This window comes from Ceratotherium simum, chromosome 1, assembly GCF_057802395.1.
Source record: "Ceratotherium simum simum isolate JZ-2026a chromosome 1, ASM5780239v1, whole genome shotgun sequence".
In the NCBI taxonomy this organism is placed as follows: domain Eukaryota; kingdom Metazoa; phylum Chordata; class Mammalia; order Perissodactyla; family Rhinocerotidae; genus Ceratotherium; species Ceratotherium simum.
Window position 1 is genome coordinate 36,782,960 of NC_141900.1, and position 16,379 is coordinate 36,799,338.

A 16,379-nucleotide genomic window follows, 5' to 3' on the forward strand; every position below is an offset into this window, starting at 1 on the left:
GGTAAGCTTATTTTCGTTACTGGCATCAGTTACTACATCATGGAGGAGGTAGACTTAGAACTTGGTCTTGAGTGATGAATAAAATTTCCATACGTGTAAATGAGAAAGGAGATGGTGGTGGTTCATATTTGTTGAATGAAAATGTGAAATATCTAAGTCTTGTTTCCTAACTTGTAAAATGAGATTCTTAGATTAGATGAGAGGGTGAACAGTGAAATTTTAGATTTCCTCCTTGACTCTTCCTAGTACTTCTAAGCTTAGGGAAGCTTGGAAAAGCCACTTGCTGTATACCCAAATCCCAAGGATAAAAGAATGTCTTTGAAAGTGCTTTGTAAGGTGCAGAGGAGTTAATAACAACAAAGGTTGTTATTTTTCTTCACGTTACTACTTTTCTAGCATCAAGATTTGATGATGATTCTTTTTGAAGAAATTAAACTTTTTTGACTAACATTTTAGGACTTTCTTTTATTTAAGAGATATAAGAATTAGAGGAATGATATCTTATTTGGTGCTTTTGTCTTACAAATGATTTGTAGTGTATACAAGACCCTGTGTGAAAGTACCTCTTGATACTTTTATATTTAGAAAAATGCCTAGTGATAAATTTTAGATATGTTATATAGCCATTGTGGTTCATAACCAGAGTGAAATTTTTAAAGATCTGAATAATTTTTACTAGTTTTTTAGTGATATTTTTATGTGAGTTTTCTATCACATGTTACTGTTAGTAATGAGTTAATAATAAAAAAAGTACAATATTTAGGGGGAGAAAAGACCTTAATATAATCAATTTTTACTTTTTGTTTTAGCTGGAAAGTGAAATTTCAACCACAGCAGATGATTATAGTTCAGAGGTAAGAATAAGTAATATTATGATTGACATTTTATAGTATTATTGAAACTATTATTGATTATTAGTACTTTATTTCTTGCAACTCACATGCTTCTGTATTTTTATAAATGTAATAAAATATGGCATAACATAATATCGTGTAAATGACCTAGGAAACCTGAAGATTATGTTTTTCAGTATATCTTTTTTTCAAATTATTAACTGGGGTCCTAAATCCGTTTGAATAGCTTGGTCATTAATTAGATAGAGACCTTGTTTTAGTTTCTGGGAAAGTGTTTGATATTGGGTTTCTGGAATATGTGGTTGTTGTAACGTATCCATATTTAACACACCAAACATTTCATAATACAGGCTATTTCATTTTGAATAATACTTTTTATAAATGCTTGAATTCTAGTCTATTATATAAATTCATTTATTGAAATTAATTTGGCAATAGTGATTTTTAATTTAGAGGATAAAAGCTAATGTAGGCGTTGGCCACTTTAGGAATTACCTTCTTTATTGTTAGTGATAAATATGTTATTTTGTTATCTTTTTCTTATTCTTTTAGATATGGTTTTCATTTCTTTGGCCCAGACTTTGAGGACGTGGAAAATTATTCTTTACTCTGAATGGTTCAACTCAGTGTATTCCTTAAGTTTTGATTTATTGTAGGTTTCTGATAGAAAAAAAGTATCTTCATGTTCTTTTACTGTTTTGGATGGCTAATGAGAGTAAAAACTTTGACACTTCAAAAGTTTAATGTGTTTAAAAGCTGGGAGTATATGCATTAGTAATCTGGTCAGGAAAATAATTAACCAGTGTTAAATCAATTGGTGCCCGATTTAGGCTACATAAAGTTGCCTCTATAGGAAGTATCTTGATTTAAAATCACAGCTTGAAATTTTTTTTTTTTATAAGCCAGGTGGCTACAGGTCAGACCATCTCAGACATACTTAGGAAATTTGGTTAAAATTTTATGTAGCCATTTTCTTACATTGGGATAAGACAGTAAAACTTAATTTTTATTAATATAGATTTGAAAGCTAAAGCCATCCAAAGATTATGATTTGCAGGTTTTTAATTCAAATGGTAATAATATTGGAAATTCCAGTTTGGAAATTATATGTATATAGATATGGTGTGTGCTTAATGTTCTTGACTTCTGTGGCTAGTATGCTCATTGGATTGAAAAATGGATTCAGGCCTAGAAGGAATTAGTCAGATAATTTTATTCTATGCCCTACCTAGGATCTGTTCTGTATAAATATATATCCAATTACATATTTAGAGAAATCAGACTAAATAAAAAATACCCTTGTTGAAAATTAATTTAAATTATACATAGTCTGTTCAGTCCTCCATGAGGGACATTTCATATCCAGAATGCCATATACACATGAAATATTTTTGTCGATACCCTTTGAGAAGAGTTATTTGGAGAAAGTTGAGAATTCCAGAGGCAACATAGAGACAAGACAGGTAAATAAATATACTTTGCTATGTATAGAAAGATGAGATTATTAGGGCATACACTCCCATATTAGATTTCATCTGATTATTCGAGTACTTCTTAACTAAGTTGCTTGTATGATTCATCGCATTTATGAAATGACTGGCTGTGGTTGGAGACATAGCCTGTAGCCATAAAGTAACATAAACTTAGCCATCAACTTCGACTTGGGTTTTTTTGTTGTTTTTTTTTTTTAGTTTCACTTCGTTTTCTTTTTCTCTCTCTCTGCTTCAGCTTTATTGAGGTATAATTGACAATTAAAACTTGTATATATTGAAGGTATACAGCATGGTGTTTGATATTCAACTTTAACTTTGAATGAATGATCTTAACCTTATTAGTTACTTGGCTCCAATTCTATGAGTCAGCTAGGCACTTTGAACTCCTATAATTGTCATGAACTTTTATGAACCATCAGATTCTTCTTATTTTTTATTAAAACATTTGTTATTAATATTTTTTAATAAATGTACTGTGAAATTAAGTATAATAAGGATAAGATATTAATCATAAAGAGTGAGTTTTTTTTAATGTATTTCAGCTAATGTCCACTGAAAGGAAAAGTTTTTTGTGTTAAGGCCATTTTATGGTTATAAAATAAGAATGATCTTCCTTCTGATTTTTTCTGAATAGCATTATTTTTATGAGATGATACTTCTACAGAACATTTTAAAATTCATAGTGTACCTTACTTGTGCTTTCCCAAATCTTCAAGTTGTCTATACAAGTTGAGTAAATCTGTGAATTCAGAAAGAATATATTAGTATAGCCTAAAGGTTAAATAACTTTGACAAATGCCACAGTAAAAAAGGACATTAAGAAAAGTTGAACTTTTTTTCAGTTGAAGGAGTCTATTATAATCTAATCTTCATGTTTCAAGTTATGAATTTACTTTCATATTATAGTTTGCCCAGTGTTAGAAGGCTAATGTAGGAAGAAGAGATAAATACTCTACCCTTTAGGTATCAATAAAATAATTATCTATATTAAAAAATAGAATAATTTATTGCTAACTATTAATGATCCTAATATTCTATTGAGTATTTCTATTCTAACTTTGGAATATAGTTTGTTCTAGTTTAGTTCTGATGAATAATCTTTTTTTACCTATTTACATGGTATTAAATTTTTAAAATTTATTAATATTGATAATGTTTTGAAAATATATATATTGAATATATATTTGAAAATATAATTAAGTTTTGAAAATAGTATTTTAAGTAGTGGTATTTTGTAGTATTTTAAGAAACCAATACATATGAGTTGTTCAAGTGTTAAATTTGCTTAACTTAGAGAAAAATTAAGTTGAATGTTGGCTATATAATATGTTAGATACAATTAATTATTATAAACAGATAACTAATTTATATAATAGTGATATCATCACCACTTAAAGGAATATATTGCTTAATATTTGAATATATTCATAAAATCCATTTCATTACACTGTTACTCTAAAGTAAAAATTTTAGTAGATGCTTATCAAACTGCTTCATTTCAGAATCAAGAAAAACTAATTGAAATTTAGAAGAATTTAATTTGAAAGTCATTGCAGATGACTTGGTATTAATAATCTTAATAGAGTTTAGTACTCCTGTCTTCTGATAGGTTTCAGAACTTGCAATATTGTGTTGCCATAAGGTGAAATTTTTTTTTTTTACTTTAGCTTTGTTTTTCAGAAATTATCCTTAGGAAAAAACAAAGGATTCAAACCCTAAAGAATTCTTAATTATAATCTTCATTTTTTAAAATGTTGCGGTTCGTATGGATCTAATCTTAATTGTAGGATATTCTATCCTATGTATTTAAACAGTAAAAACTTCATTATCTTGGGTTCTATTAACAGAATTGTGAATAATTAAGATGTAAGCAGGAATGAAGTTCATTTGTGCACTGTGAGGGGGAAAGAGGGGATTGTTAAATATATTAATTGATCTGAAATTAATCTCCCACCAGATTGACCCTGGAGACATATTCTGTCATCATCCTTCCTCCTACCACAAAATGTCTGTGATAGAGACAGGCAGTAATATGTTATGGAAAATCTTCACATTGGTCAGGGTTGGCATGGCTATCATAGTTTTACCCCCAGGAGAAAGTTCTTGCGGAGCGTTCCTCACCTCTTCATCTCCTCCTACTCTTGACCTGGTTACCAACCTTCAATGAATTTGCACCAGTGAACAGTTTTACTTTAAAATGAATAAGGCTTAATTAAAAAAAGATTATTTGAATGATTTAAGGCAGTGTTTTGTAGAAGGGGATCTAGTAACTTGAGGTTTTAGTTATCCTTCTGAAGACAAAGTAGAAACTGCACTTAGAACTTTAATGCATTTAAATAAATATGTATAGTACAGTGTCTTTTGCATTGTAAACACTCAAATGTTTGAGGAATCATTGGCATTTGAAATGGTCATAATGTCTTTCAGATACTAAAATTTAATCACCATATCTATTTTTGCCAATGAGGCATTTTCCCTAGGCATAAAAGATGCATGAATACACTTAGCAGAAATATAATTGTTAGCTTTAAATAAAATTCTGTATAAAATCGTAATATATCAGGAAATTGTTTTTATACAGGTAAATGGTTGCAGTTTTGTGGTGAGAACAGAAAAGCCTACAGATTTGTTAAGGGTACAGTATTTAAAACTACTCATGATACTAATGTTTTATACTATTTAAAACCATCTGGCTTACTAACAGAGCTTTTTCCTGCATGTACTTCTTTCTATGTTTGATTTCTAAATACGTTTAATGTATAACAAAACAAAATTATCCACCTTCTGTTATAAAACTCAGTTGTTTCAGAATTTGCAGATATCTTGTTTTTGCTCTTGAGGTATATATCACATTAAAAACAAAGTAGGTTGCCATACTAGTAAACTCCCAGGTGATGAGTGATGTTTTAAAGTGGACTTTGCTATGGAATTCAATTTTTGAATCCCTCTTCGTGAGGAATGTTGCTAGTACCGAATTATTAAAAATCTGGGATTGATTTAGGAAGAAGAATTTGGTGTTGATGATTCTTCTTCTGAACATGGAGCACAGTTCAGTCAGACCCATGTGGAGATGGAGAATGAATTGGCTGGGAAACAGCATGAGATTGAAGAGCTAAACAGAGAACTAGAAGAAATGAGGGCCACCTATGGGACTGAAGGACTGCAGCAGGTATGTTTACCTTATGTGGCTTTTGGTTTGTTACAAAAATAGGAAATTTGAGTGATAATATATGTACATTCTTTAAAGATAGTTTTTTAAATGGTAACTTAAAGTCATCTTGTAGTATTTGTCCTTATACATATTGTGAACAACCTCACTTAAAACTGGGATTCCATTAATAGGGCTTATGTCGACTCTTTTGTTTAACGTTATGAGGTAGCTAAGGCCTAAATCACTTCAGTAGGATAGATGATTTTGTAATCAGCCTGAGAGAAAATTATAGTGCAAACTACATCAAAATGTTATGACTTAAACTCATTAAAAATGTCAGCGAGTCCTAGTAAGTAACCTCTTGTGGTTAAAATGACATTTGTTGTTTGTGCAGTCAGTTATGAAAACAAGGTGAAATAGGACATTGATGAGGATGACAGACTACATTTCAGTTTCATCCTGTCCGGGAACAAGTGAGGCTTGAACATGTCTATGATGGTGATGCCTATGAACAGATTGGGGCATCTCTAAATATAAAGGCACTTGTTCTTCTAGAAATAGCTATATGGATAAGTCAGACCTAATGTATTTTGTTCCTTAGTTAGATAATTTTTTAAAAAATTGATTGGTTGGGGCCGGCCCAGTGACATAGTGGTTAAGTTTGTGGACTCTGCTTCGGCAGCCTGGGGTTGGCAGGTTTGGATCCCGAGTGTGGACCTACACACCACTCATCAAGCCATGCTGTGGTGGCATCCCACATACAAAATAGAGTAAAACTGGCACAGATGTTAGCTCAGGGACAATTTTCCTCAAGCAAAAAGAGGAAGATTGACAACAGATGTTAGCTCAGGGCCAATCTTCCTCAACAACAACAACAAAAAATGATTTGGAAGTAAAACTAATTCCTGCAAGGTAATAGCTTTCAAATATGGGAAAGATTGCTTACAAATTGAAATAATTCTGCCAATGCATTTTGTTTTTTTTTTGTTTGTTTGTTTTTTTAAGATTTTATTTATTTTATTTTTTTTCCCCCCAAAGCCCCAGTGGATAGTTGTATGTCGTAGCTGCACATCCTTCTAGTTGCTGTATGTGGGACTCGGCCTCAGGATGAACGGAGAAGCGGTGCCTCGATGCGCACCCGGGATCCGAACCCGGGCCACCAGCATCGCAGCGCGCGCACTTAACCACCAAGCCACAGGGCCGGCCCTGCCAATGCATTTTGAATATCATGTTTTTGAAGAACAGCTACCTGTAATAATATTCAATTTTGTTACAAAAAGTAAGTCTAGCACTTATTATTTTCGCTGATGTCTTTTAGTTACAAGAATTTGAAGCTGCCATTAAACAAAGAGATGGCATCATAACCCAGCTCACTGCTAATTTACAACAAGCAAGAAGAGAAAAGGATGAGACAATGAGAGAATTTTTAGAGTTGACAGAACAAAGTCAAAAGTTACAGATTCAATTCCAACATGTAAGTATTGCTAATAGAACAAAATTTATTAGATATTTAGTAATGAGTTTTTAAAAAATTTTCATACTTTACAAAACAAATATAAATTTGTTTAAAAGCCATTTGCTTATTCTATATCATGAAAACACTAGTAAATACCTATTGTTATTGTTAACCAAGAATTTAATTCATACTTCTTGAGTGGTTTCTTGCTAATTATTTTCTTTGTACTTCTTCCTTATCTATATTTTGAAATCCTACAAAACCTTATAAGTCTGATTGGGTGGATTTTTGCAGAAATTAACTTGTAATCACATCCTAGCTTTGCCAACCTTGGTATGATTTTATTGTAGTTAGGTTCTAAAGTGGCAACTAGACTAAATATATTCCACTTACCTTTAATTAGAGCCGTAGGAGTCTAATGGGATTAATCAAGGTTTCTGATGTCAAGTAACAGAAAATAATTTGAGATAGTTTAAGCAAAAGGGAGGAATTTAATGTAAGGATACTGGTATCTTACAGAATTTGAGGCAGAAATATAACCAGGCCTCTGAAAGGAATTGGAACCAGAATCTAGAAAGTCATCGGGAATTTAGGAAGTACTGTCTTTCAGGCCCCATTTCTTTGTGGGTGTCTGTCTCAGTCTCACTTCTCACTAGACTACTTTTCCTGCTTTATCATGGGAAAGAATCTTATTGGTTCCTTTTGGATAGTGTGCTCATATTCGTCTGATCAGCCATGGCAGCATGTTGGCTGAGGTCTCAAGCCTGTGAATCCAGCACAGTTCCAGAGAGCAATTGTGGGCTGAGTAATACCTCAAAAGATGTCTGTTCCTTACTGCAGTCACGTCAGAATTTAATACTGTGGGATTTCTTTCTATTTTCAAGTTACAGGCTAGTGAAACTCTGAGAAACAGCACTCACAGTAACACAGCTGCAGATTTACTACAAGCCAAACAGCAGATCCTCACTCATCAGCAACAGCTGGAGGAACAAGACCATCTCTTAGAAGATTATCAAAAAAAGAAAGAAGACTTCAAAATGCAAATTAGTTTCTTACAAGAGAAAATTAAAACATATGAAATGGTATGTTTATTTTAAGGAAGTCAGCCAATGTGCAGCAGCTTTACAATTAACTTTAAAGTTTTTTATGCAAGTGTTTATCTTTTTATTATGCACATGAATCACAAAATTTCAGAATTAAGCAAAACTCTTTAAGTATGTAAAATAATTTATTTCAAAAGCAATTGGGAGTCACACAATAATAGTTTTCAAGATAATACCTATTACTGAGTTCCTTGAAAGTGATCAGCCTATGTTAAACTGAGTTCTCAGAAGAATCTAAATTTATAACCAGAATTTTTATCCTTTTTTTCTTTTCATCTAAAGGTATTTCTACTCATTTTAGCCATGGTTATAAAATTCTGAAAATATTTTCACAACAAGATGAGATTTTATGGATTTTAAATAGAAAAAAATACAGTTGATTCTTTTTATTTATGGTAGTTAAGTTTTATAAAGTTGCCTGGAACACTTATTTGGCAAATAAGTGTCCTAAGGGATATGTAATACATATATACACGCGTGCATATATACACACATATACATATCTCACATAGATTATAATCTTAGATTCTAAAAACAGCTCATTTTAGTAGATTATATTTTGTTTATTTTTCCAAAGAGAAAATGAGGTTCAGAAATGTTAAGTGACTTGCTTGAGGCTGCCCTAACAGTTGCCACAGTTGGAATTTAAACCCCATCCAGCTGGCCCAGAGCCAGAATTTCTTGCAGTGCACTGCCCCCTACCCTCTCCATCCTCCTCCTTTGCATCCATCTTCTTCACATGAGAAGTGCAACAAGAAGGCAGGGTGTGGTTGTCTTGTTTGACGTCAGCTGGAAATGTGTGTGTCCAGCAACTCAAATTTTTTATCAGTCTGTACACTTCTAAGGTGACTGTGAGTATTGATTTGGGGGTTACAAATAAATTTTAGTAAGTGGGTGAATTCGCACATACAGAATCGGTGAATAATGAGGACAGACTGTACATATAATACAGTACTTTTTATAAACCTAGAAAGTTCTTCTGCAAGAGGTTGAGAAATTACCAAGACAAGAATATTGTTTGGATAATAATAAAAATATCAGCTGGCTTTTTTTTTTTTTACTTGATACCAGGCAATATTCAAAGCATGTTACACATACTAACTCATTGAATCATCACAACAACCTTATGAGGTTATCATTATCATTATCACCCCCATTTTACAGATGAGGACACCAAGGCAAAGCAAGATGAAGTAAATTAGCCAACTATACAGGTAATAAGTTGGTGGTAGACCCAGATTTCAACTCTAAAGACTGTCTCTTAGGAAAATAGGAAATGTACAAATTTAAGATATTGAAATTATGAAATGGACATGCTTTACAACTCAGGTAATTTAAAAATCATTACACAGATGATTACAGAACACCTATTTTGTACCAGGCCCTTGCAAGAGGTAGTGACACTTAAAATGTGCCTTTTTCTTCACTGGAACTCATGGTTTAGTAGGGCACATGCACAAGACACCACAAAACAGGGATAAATGTAGTAAAAAGTGTTTTGAAAGTTTTGAGTAGGTCTGGCTTCATAAGGGAAGTGATTCAGGGTAGGCCTTAGGCTGGAGGTGATATTTGAGGTAGGTGTGTTAAGTTGGAACAATTCCTCTTTAATTGTGTTTTGTTTCCTCAGCAGTTGTCGTAATGTGTGGCACATAACAGCTACTCAATACTTTTTTGGTAAATAAGTGAATAAATTATGAATCTGAACTGGTAGAGATAGGGAGGACATTTTAGACTGAGGGTGGAGTGTGCATAAAGACTCAGGCTAAAACGTGTTGAAAATGTATATAGGGAGCAAAAAATAGTTTAACTGGAAAACAGTAGTCTTTGAAAGTGAGTCTTTCCAGGAAGAAAGAGTAAAAAGATAGTCTAGGCCTAGGTTAGAAGAGCCTGGAAACTGGATTTTATTATATTTACTATATTCAGTAGGCAGTGTAATTTGAGATTATTTGAAATTCAAATAATTCATTTTCATAAGAAGAAGAACCTTTATTTATTTGAATGTTAGTAAGACTACTTTTATTATCAGTCTCTTTTTCATTATATGTATCTTTTAATTTCTCCTTTTTTTTCTTTGAATGAATCCCCCTGAGTAGTAATTCCATCAGAGAAGCTGAGGGACTAGGGCATTAGGGTGATAGTTGAAACTGTCTTAGCCGCTAGACAACTGCTTGACAGTTCCAGGCTCATTCTCATTGTCCTAATCTTCTGAACTTCCCATGGCGCAGTGGTCACAGGCAGGGAGTATATTATTCCCCACTCTCTCAGGTCTGTTTCCAAAAAATAGAGAGATTGTATCCTCAACCACAGGGCTGTGTTTTTTTGCAACACAAAATAAGTGGTTTAAAACCATATACTTTGAAATAAATGGTAGTAAGAAAAATGAACCATGAATTTGTGTTGTTTAATGAAGTTGAATGAAGAATTATTGTTGTTCGTTTGCAATTATATCAGGTGTTGGGCAATTCTAAATTGATGCTGTTTTTTGAGGGATTTTCCCCCCATAGAAAATCAGGAAATAGAAATGTTACAGATCTTATAACCACATTAACATTTTCAAGACTAGTTATTTAATAATTTAGCTGAAATTGACCACCATGAACTGATTTTACTTTCTTATAGGTTTCACATGCCTTCAAGATTTTTTACTAGTATATAAATATATTTGTATGTAGTGCAGTGAGAATAAAATACCTTAATATATTTATTTTAACTTTGAGATAGAGGAAATAATATTATCTTTGTTTTACAGGTGAAAACGAGATTTAAAGAGATTAAATTGATTTAAATGTCATATTGTAGTGCAGAAATTAAAGTAAGAGGACTCAACACTTGATAATAACTTATGGTAACATTGGATGGGGTATGGATACCAAGACAAAAGCTGACAGGATTTTGCTCAAGAGGCTACACAGAATAGCATTCATTACCTTGGTTAATTTATGTCAAAGAATCTGGCCTTTGATTTATAGGGTCAACAGTCTGATTTAGTTTTTATTTTCTCTCAGCTGAGACTTGGGCTATCTCAGAGGTGAACTCAGATTTTCCAAGTTCAAGAGGCTAATGTTTAAACCTTGAATATAAGATTATTAATTTACGAGAAATAATTATCACAGGGACCTGTATACTTCAAATTCGTTGGATTTTACTTTCTTTCCGTGGACAGATAAATTTGAAAAGCCAAACAATAATGATAGAAAGTTGTTTAGTGAGCATGAGATCAAGGGATGTTAGAGGAATCAATGTTCAGTAGCATTAGGCTGTGATAACCTGATATATCCATCTCACAATAGAAATGGTCACACCTATAGACTGAAATTCTTAAATTCTGATTGCTACAACCCTCTACATTGCTTTCTACATTAGGTATGGTTTTCCTAGAGGGATCAGAATTCTCCAAGTGTCATGGCACCTTGATTCTCTTCCCTGGACTGTACTTGAGTGGGCACTGCCAACACTTCCCTCTGAGGCTTTTCTTTTTCTAGGATTTGACATTCTTTCTTTAGATACATTAATACATTCATTCAAGGTGCGTTTAGGTCCTCTTGGCCAGAGACTACTGTCTCCTGAAGGTGATTTTACTTACCTACTTATATTCTGTTCCATTCTGTGGTTTTTGTTTTTGTTTTTGTTTTTTTTGTGAGGAAGATCAGCCCTGAGCTAACATCCATGCTAATCCTCCTCTTTTTGCTGAGGAAGACCAGCTCTGAGCTAACATCTATTGCCAATCCTCCTCCTTTTTTTCCCCAAACCCCCAGTAGATAGTTGTATGTCATAGTTGCACATCCTTCTAGTTGCTGTATGTGGGACGCCACCTCAGCATGGCCGGAGAAGTGATGTGTCGGTGCGCGCCCGGGATCCGAACCCTGGGCTGCCGGTGGTGCAGCGCATGCACTTAACCGCTAAGCCACGGGGCTGGCCCTCATTCTGTGGATTTTAACTTTTCTTTGTCCTCGGGATTACAGCCCTTAACTATTTGGGCAACTTCTGCTTGACTCTCTTATACTGTAACACTTCTGTGAATGAATGTGATTACAGATATGCCTTGGCATGTGTTCTGAGTTTAGGCTTCTCTACAATTCCCAAATAGAGCCCCAAATCAGAACTGAGAAAAAGTATCTGTCCTGCTTTCAAATTTCTGTTTAAACCAAAAGTCTAGGACCAAGTTGATACGCCATAAATGGTATAGTTGTCTTGGATGTCACTTGAGGTTCAATCACTTAAGCATTGCATATCCCTAAATTTCTCATTCACTTAGCCCCAGGAGTGAAGTTAAGGCAGATCTGTAGGAACCTGTTTTTGTTATTGTTTTACTCTTTTCATAGCACTTGCTCATCAAACACCTTCAAGTCACTAGAATACATGGGAAGAACCTTGATTTATTTTTAGAACAACTTCTGGAACTATAGAGTACATAGTACTCTAACTAGCTATAGAAAATACTAATGACTTAGAATGTTGATCAGTTAATAAGAAAGATAAAAATATAATGGTTTAGACACATTTTAATCTGACAATTTTTAAATTAAAATTTTTAATCATAGCAATGTAAGAAAAATTTCTTCTTCTCAAGAAGGCCAATACTACTGTAGTATTTGCTCACAAGTAGTGTTGGGTTCACAAGTCCTATGTCTCATTGACTTGGGAAAAATTGAGAGGCAGGCCCAGCAGTTATCTTTTTATTTGTTGTTGTTGTTGGTGCCATTGAGTCGATTCCAACTCCTAGCGACCCTGTGTACAGCAGAGTGAAACCCTACCTGGCCCTTTTGCAGTGCTCTGCTGCTATTCGTGGGGTTTTCATGGCCAGTTTTTTTGGAAGTGAGTGGCCAGGTCCTTCTTCCTGGACTGTTTAGTTTGGAAGCTCTGCTGAAACGTTTCTACCATGGGTGACTCTGCTGGTATTACAAATACCAGTGACACAGTTTGCAGCATCACAGCAACATGCAGCTGCCACAGTATGACAACTGGCAGATGAGTGGTATGGTTCCCTGACCAGGAAACGAACCTGGGCTGTGGTAGTGAGAGCACTGAGTCTTAACCACTAGACTACCAGGGCTGGCTTTACTTTTTATGGAATTATATAAAAAGCAGACTTCCGTCAATCTTTTGGCAGTGGGGTTAAGCAATATTAAGTTGCCAAGAACTAAAAATGCCATTTTCATTTTTCCTTTCTAAAGGAACAAGACAAAAAGGTGGAAAGCTCAAATAAAGAAATACAGGAAAAGGAGGCGATCATTGAAGAATTAAATACAAAAATAACTGAAGAAGAAAAGAGAACGCTTGAGCTAAAGGATAAAGTAACAGCTGCTGATAAATTACTAGAAGAATTGCAAGAACATGTTTTACAAAAGAACCAAGAGATAAAAAATATGAAATTAGAGCTGACTAATTCCAAGCAAAAAGAAAGACAGTGTTCTGAGGAAATAAAACAATTAATGGGGACAGTTGAAGAACTTCAGAAGAAAAATCATAAAGACAGCCAATTTGAAACTGATATCCTACAAAGAATGGAACAAGAAACACAAAGGAAGTTAGAACAACTCCGGGCAGAGCTGGATGAGATGTATGGGCAGCAGATAGTGCAGATGAAACAAGAGCTAATAAAACAACATCTGTCACAGGTAGATGAACTTAAAACACGACATAAGGGAGAAATGGAGAATGCTTTAAGATCATATCCAAATATTACAGTCAGTGAAGATCAAATAAAGTTAATGAATATGGCAATAAATGAACTGAATATAAAATTGCAAGATACTAACTCTCAAAAGGAAAAACTCAAGGAAGAACTTGGAGTAATTTCAGGAGAAAAGTCTGCTCTACAGAGACAGCTTGAAGACCTTTTTGAAGAATTGAGCTTTTCAAGGGACCAAATTCAGAGAGCTAGACAGACAATAGCTGAACAAGAAAGTAAACTCAATGAAGCATATAAGTCCCTTAGTACAGTTGAAGATTTGAAAGCTGAGATTGTTTCTGCATCCGAATCCAGGAAGGAACTAGAATTAAAACATGAAGCAGAAGTTACAAATTATAAGATAAAACTTGAAATGTTAGAAAGAGAAAAGAATGCTGTGTTAGACAGAATGGCTGAATCACAAGAAGCTGAATTAGAGAGGCTGAGGACACAGCTTCTGTTTAGTCATGAAGAAGAACTTTCCAAACTGAAGGCAGATTTAGAAATTGAACATCGAATCAATGTTGAAAAACTTAAAGATAACTTAAGTATTCACTATAAACAGCAGATAGATGGCTTACAGAATGAAATGAGTCAAAAGATAGAAACTATGCAGTTTGAAAAAGACAATTTGATAACTAAGCAGAATCAATTAATTTTGGAAATTTCAAAGCTAAAAGATTTACAGCAGTCCCTTGTGAATTCAAAATCAGAAGAAATGACTCTTCAAATCAGTGAACTTCAAAAAGAAATTGAAATACTCAGACAAGAAGAAAAGGAAAAGGGTACACTTGAACAAGAAGTTCAAGAATTACAACTTAAAACTGAATTATTGGAGAAACAAATGAAGGAAAAAGAGGATGATCTTCAAGAAAAATTTGCACAACTTGAAGCAGAGAATAGCATTCTTAAAGATGAAAAGAAAGCCCTTGAAGACATGTTGAAAATATATACTCCTGTTAACCCAGAAGAAGGATTAATTTTCATAGACTCCATTAAGTCCAAATCCAAAGACTGTAGCTGGCAAAAAGAAATAGAAATACTTACGGAGGAAAATGAGGACCTCAAAAAACAATGTATTCAGCTAACTGAAGAGATTGAAAAGCAAAGGAACACTTTTTCATTTGCTGAAAAAAATTTTGAAGTTAACTATCAAGAATTACAGGAGGATTATTCTTGCCTTCTCAAGGTAAAAACTGATTTAGAAGACAGTAAAAATAAACAAGAAATAGAGTATAAAAGTAAGCTTGAAGCACTTAGTGAAGAGCTTCATCATTTGCAAAGAATAAATCCAACTATAGTAAAAATGAAAAGGTCAGTCTTTGATGATGACAAAACTTTTATAGCAGAACCATTGGAAATTGGTGAGGTTGTTGAGAAAGATACAACCGAACTTATGGAAAAACTCGAAGTAACCAAGCGAGAAAAATTAGAACTGTCAGAGAGACTGTCTGATCTTTCTGAACAATTAAAACAGAAACATAGTGAGATTAGTTTTCTAAGTGAAGAAGTTAAATGTTTAAAGCAAGAGAAGGAGCAAGTCTTATTGCGATGTAGGGAACTAGAAATCATAATTAACCATAATAGGACAGAAAGTGTTAATGTCTGTGATGTTCAGTTAAGCACTTTAAGAGATGGAGTTGTGACAACGACAAGCAGAGATTCTGGAATTTCTAAAATAAATAAAAGTTTTGGTGAAGAATCAAAAATAATGAAGGAAGATAAAATTTCTTTTGAAAATATGACTTTTGGAAAAGAAAGCAAGCAAGAACAGTTGGTTTTGAATCACTTGCCATCAGTGACAAATGAATCATTGCCTGGGACAGTTGAACCAAGTGAAAATGATAAACTTCAGCAGGAACTCAGTGTACTTAAGTCTGAACAGGTATGTTTATTTATGTATGCTAAAGCACAGTGAAAATGTACATTTCATACTAAAAAAGTTCTCATCTTAATAAAACATAATTAACTTCCCTACAAAAGAATGAAAGTGAATCTTGTGATGTAATTCTTTTTTTTTTTTTTTTCTGTGAGGAGATCAGCCCTGTGCTAACATCTGCCAATCCTCCTCTTTTTTTTTTTTTTTTTTTTTGCTGAGGAAGACTGGCCCTGGGCTAACATCCGTCCCCATCTTCCTCCACTTTATATGGGACGCCGCTGCAGCATGGCTTGCCAAGCAGTGTGTTGGTGCGCGCCCGGGATCCAAACCGGTGAACCCCGGGCCGTCGCAGTGGAGTGCATGCACTTAACCACTTGCGCCACCAGGCTGGCCCCTGTGATGTAATTCTTGTTTGGGCCTATCATTTATTTGTATTATTTTTTTTATGTGTTTTTTTTAAACATTGTTGCCTTTCTTTCAGTTAATCTATGTTATACATTCTACTCAGGAAATAAGATGTAGTAATGGCTTCACATTTTCTTTGGAAAGGCAAGAGTTTAAGTAACTTTGTTGAAAATCTGTGCTTTAGAAAAGTTATTTTGTAATATTTTGTCACAATCCCAAAGATTGGTTTCAGAGTTTCATTTCATACTGGTGTTTTCAAGGTTCCACAACTGAAAATTAGCTCTTAAACTTTTTAGTACTCTATATAGTGTTCAGTAGTTATGAAACTATATTTCCCTGGAAAAAAAAAACCTTGATTTAAGTCCCA

The 16,379-nt window shown here is 33.7% G+C and overlaps 1 protein-coding gene across 12 annotated transcripts in view; it reads left to right on the forward strand.

The window, feature by feature from the left end:
• The window catches only part of AKAP9 (A-kinase anchoring protein 9), a 152,521-nt gene that overhangs the window by 30,055 nt on the left and 106,087 nt on the right, over nucleotides 1-16,379 (forward strand). For all 12 annotated transcript variants that reach the window (XR_015548901.1, XM_087418649.1, XM_087419248.1 and 9 more), the window contains 6 exons: nucleotides 810-854; nucleotides 4,929-4,982; nucleotides 5,349-5,516; nucleotides 6,817-6,972; nucleotides 7,839-8,036; nucleotides 13,232-15,613. Coding sequence is in view for 11 of the 12 variants with exons in the window: in XM_087418649.1 (XP_087274775.1) it covers nucleotides 810-854; nucleotides 4,929-4,982; nucleotides 5,349-5,516; nucleotides 6,817-6,972; nucleotides 7,839-8,036; nucleotides 13,232-15,613 (3,003 nt within the window). In the remaining variant the exon portion in view is untranslated. The remainder of the gene's footprint in view (nucleotides 1-809; nucleotides 855-4,928; nucleotides 4,983-5,348; nucleotides 5,517-6,816; nucleotides 6,973-7,838; nucleotides 8,037-13,231; nucleotides 15,614-16,379) is intronic.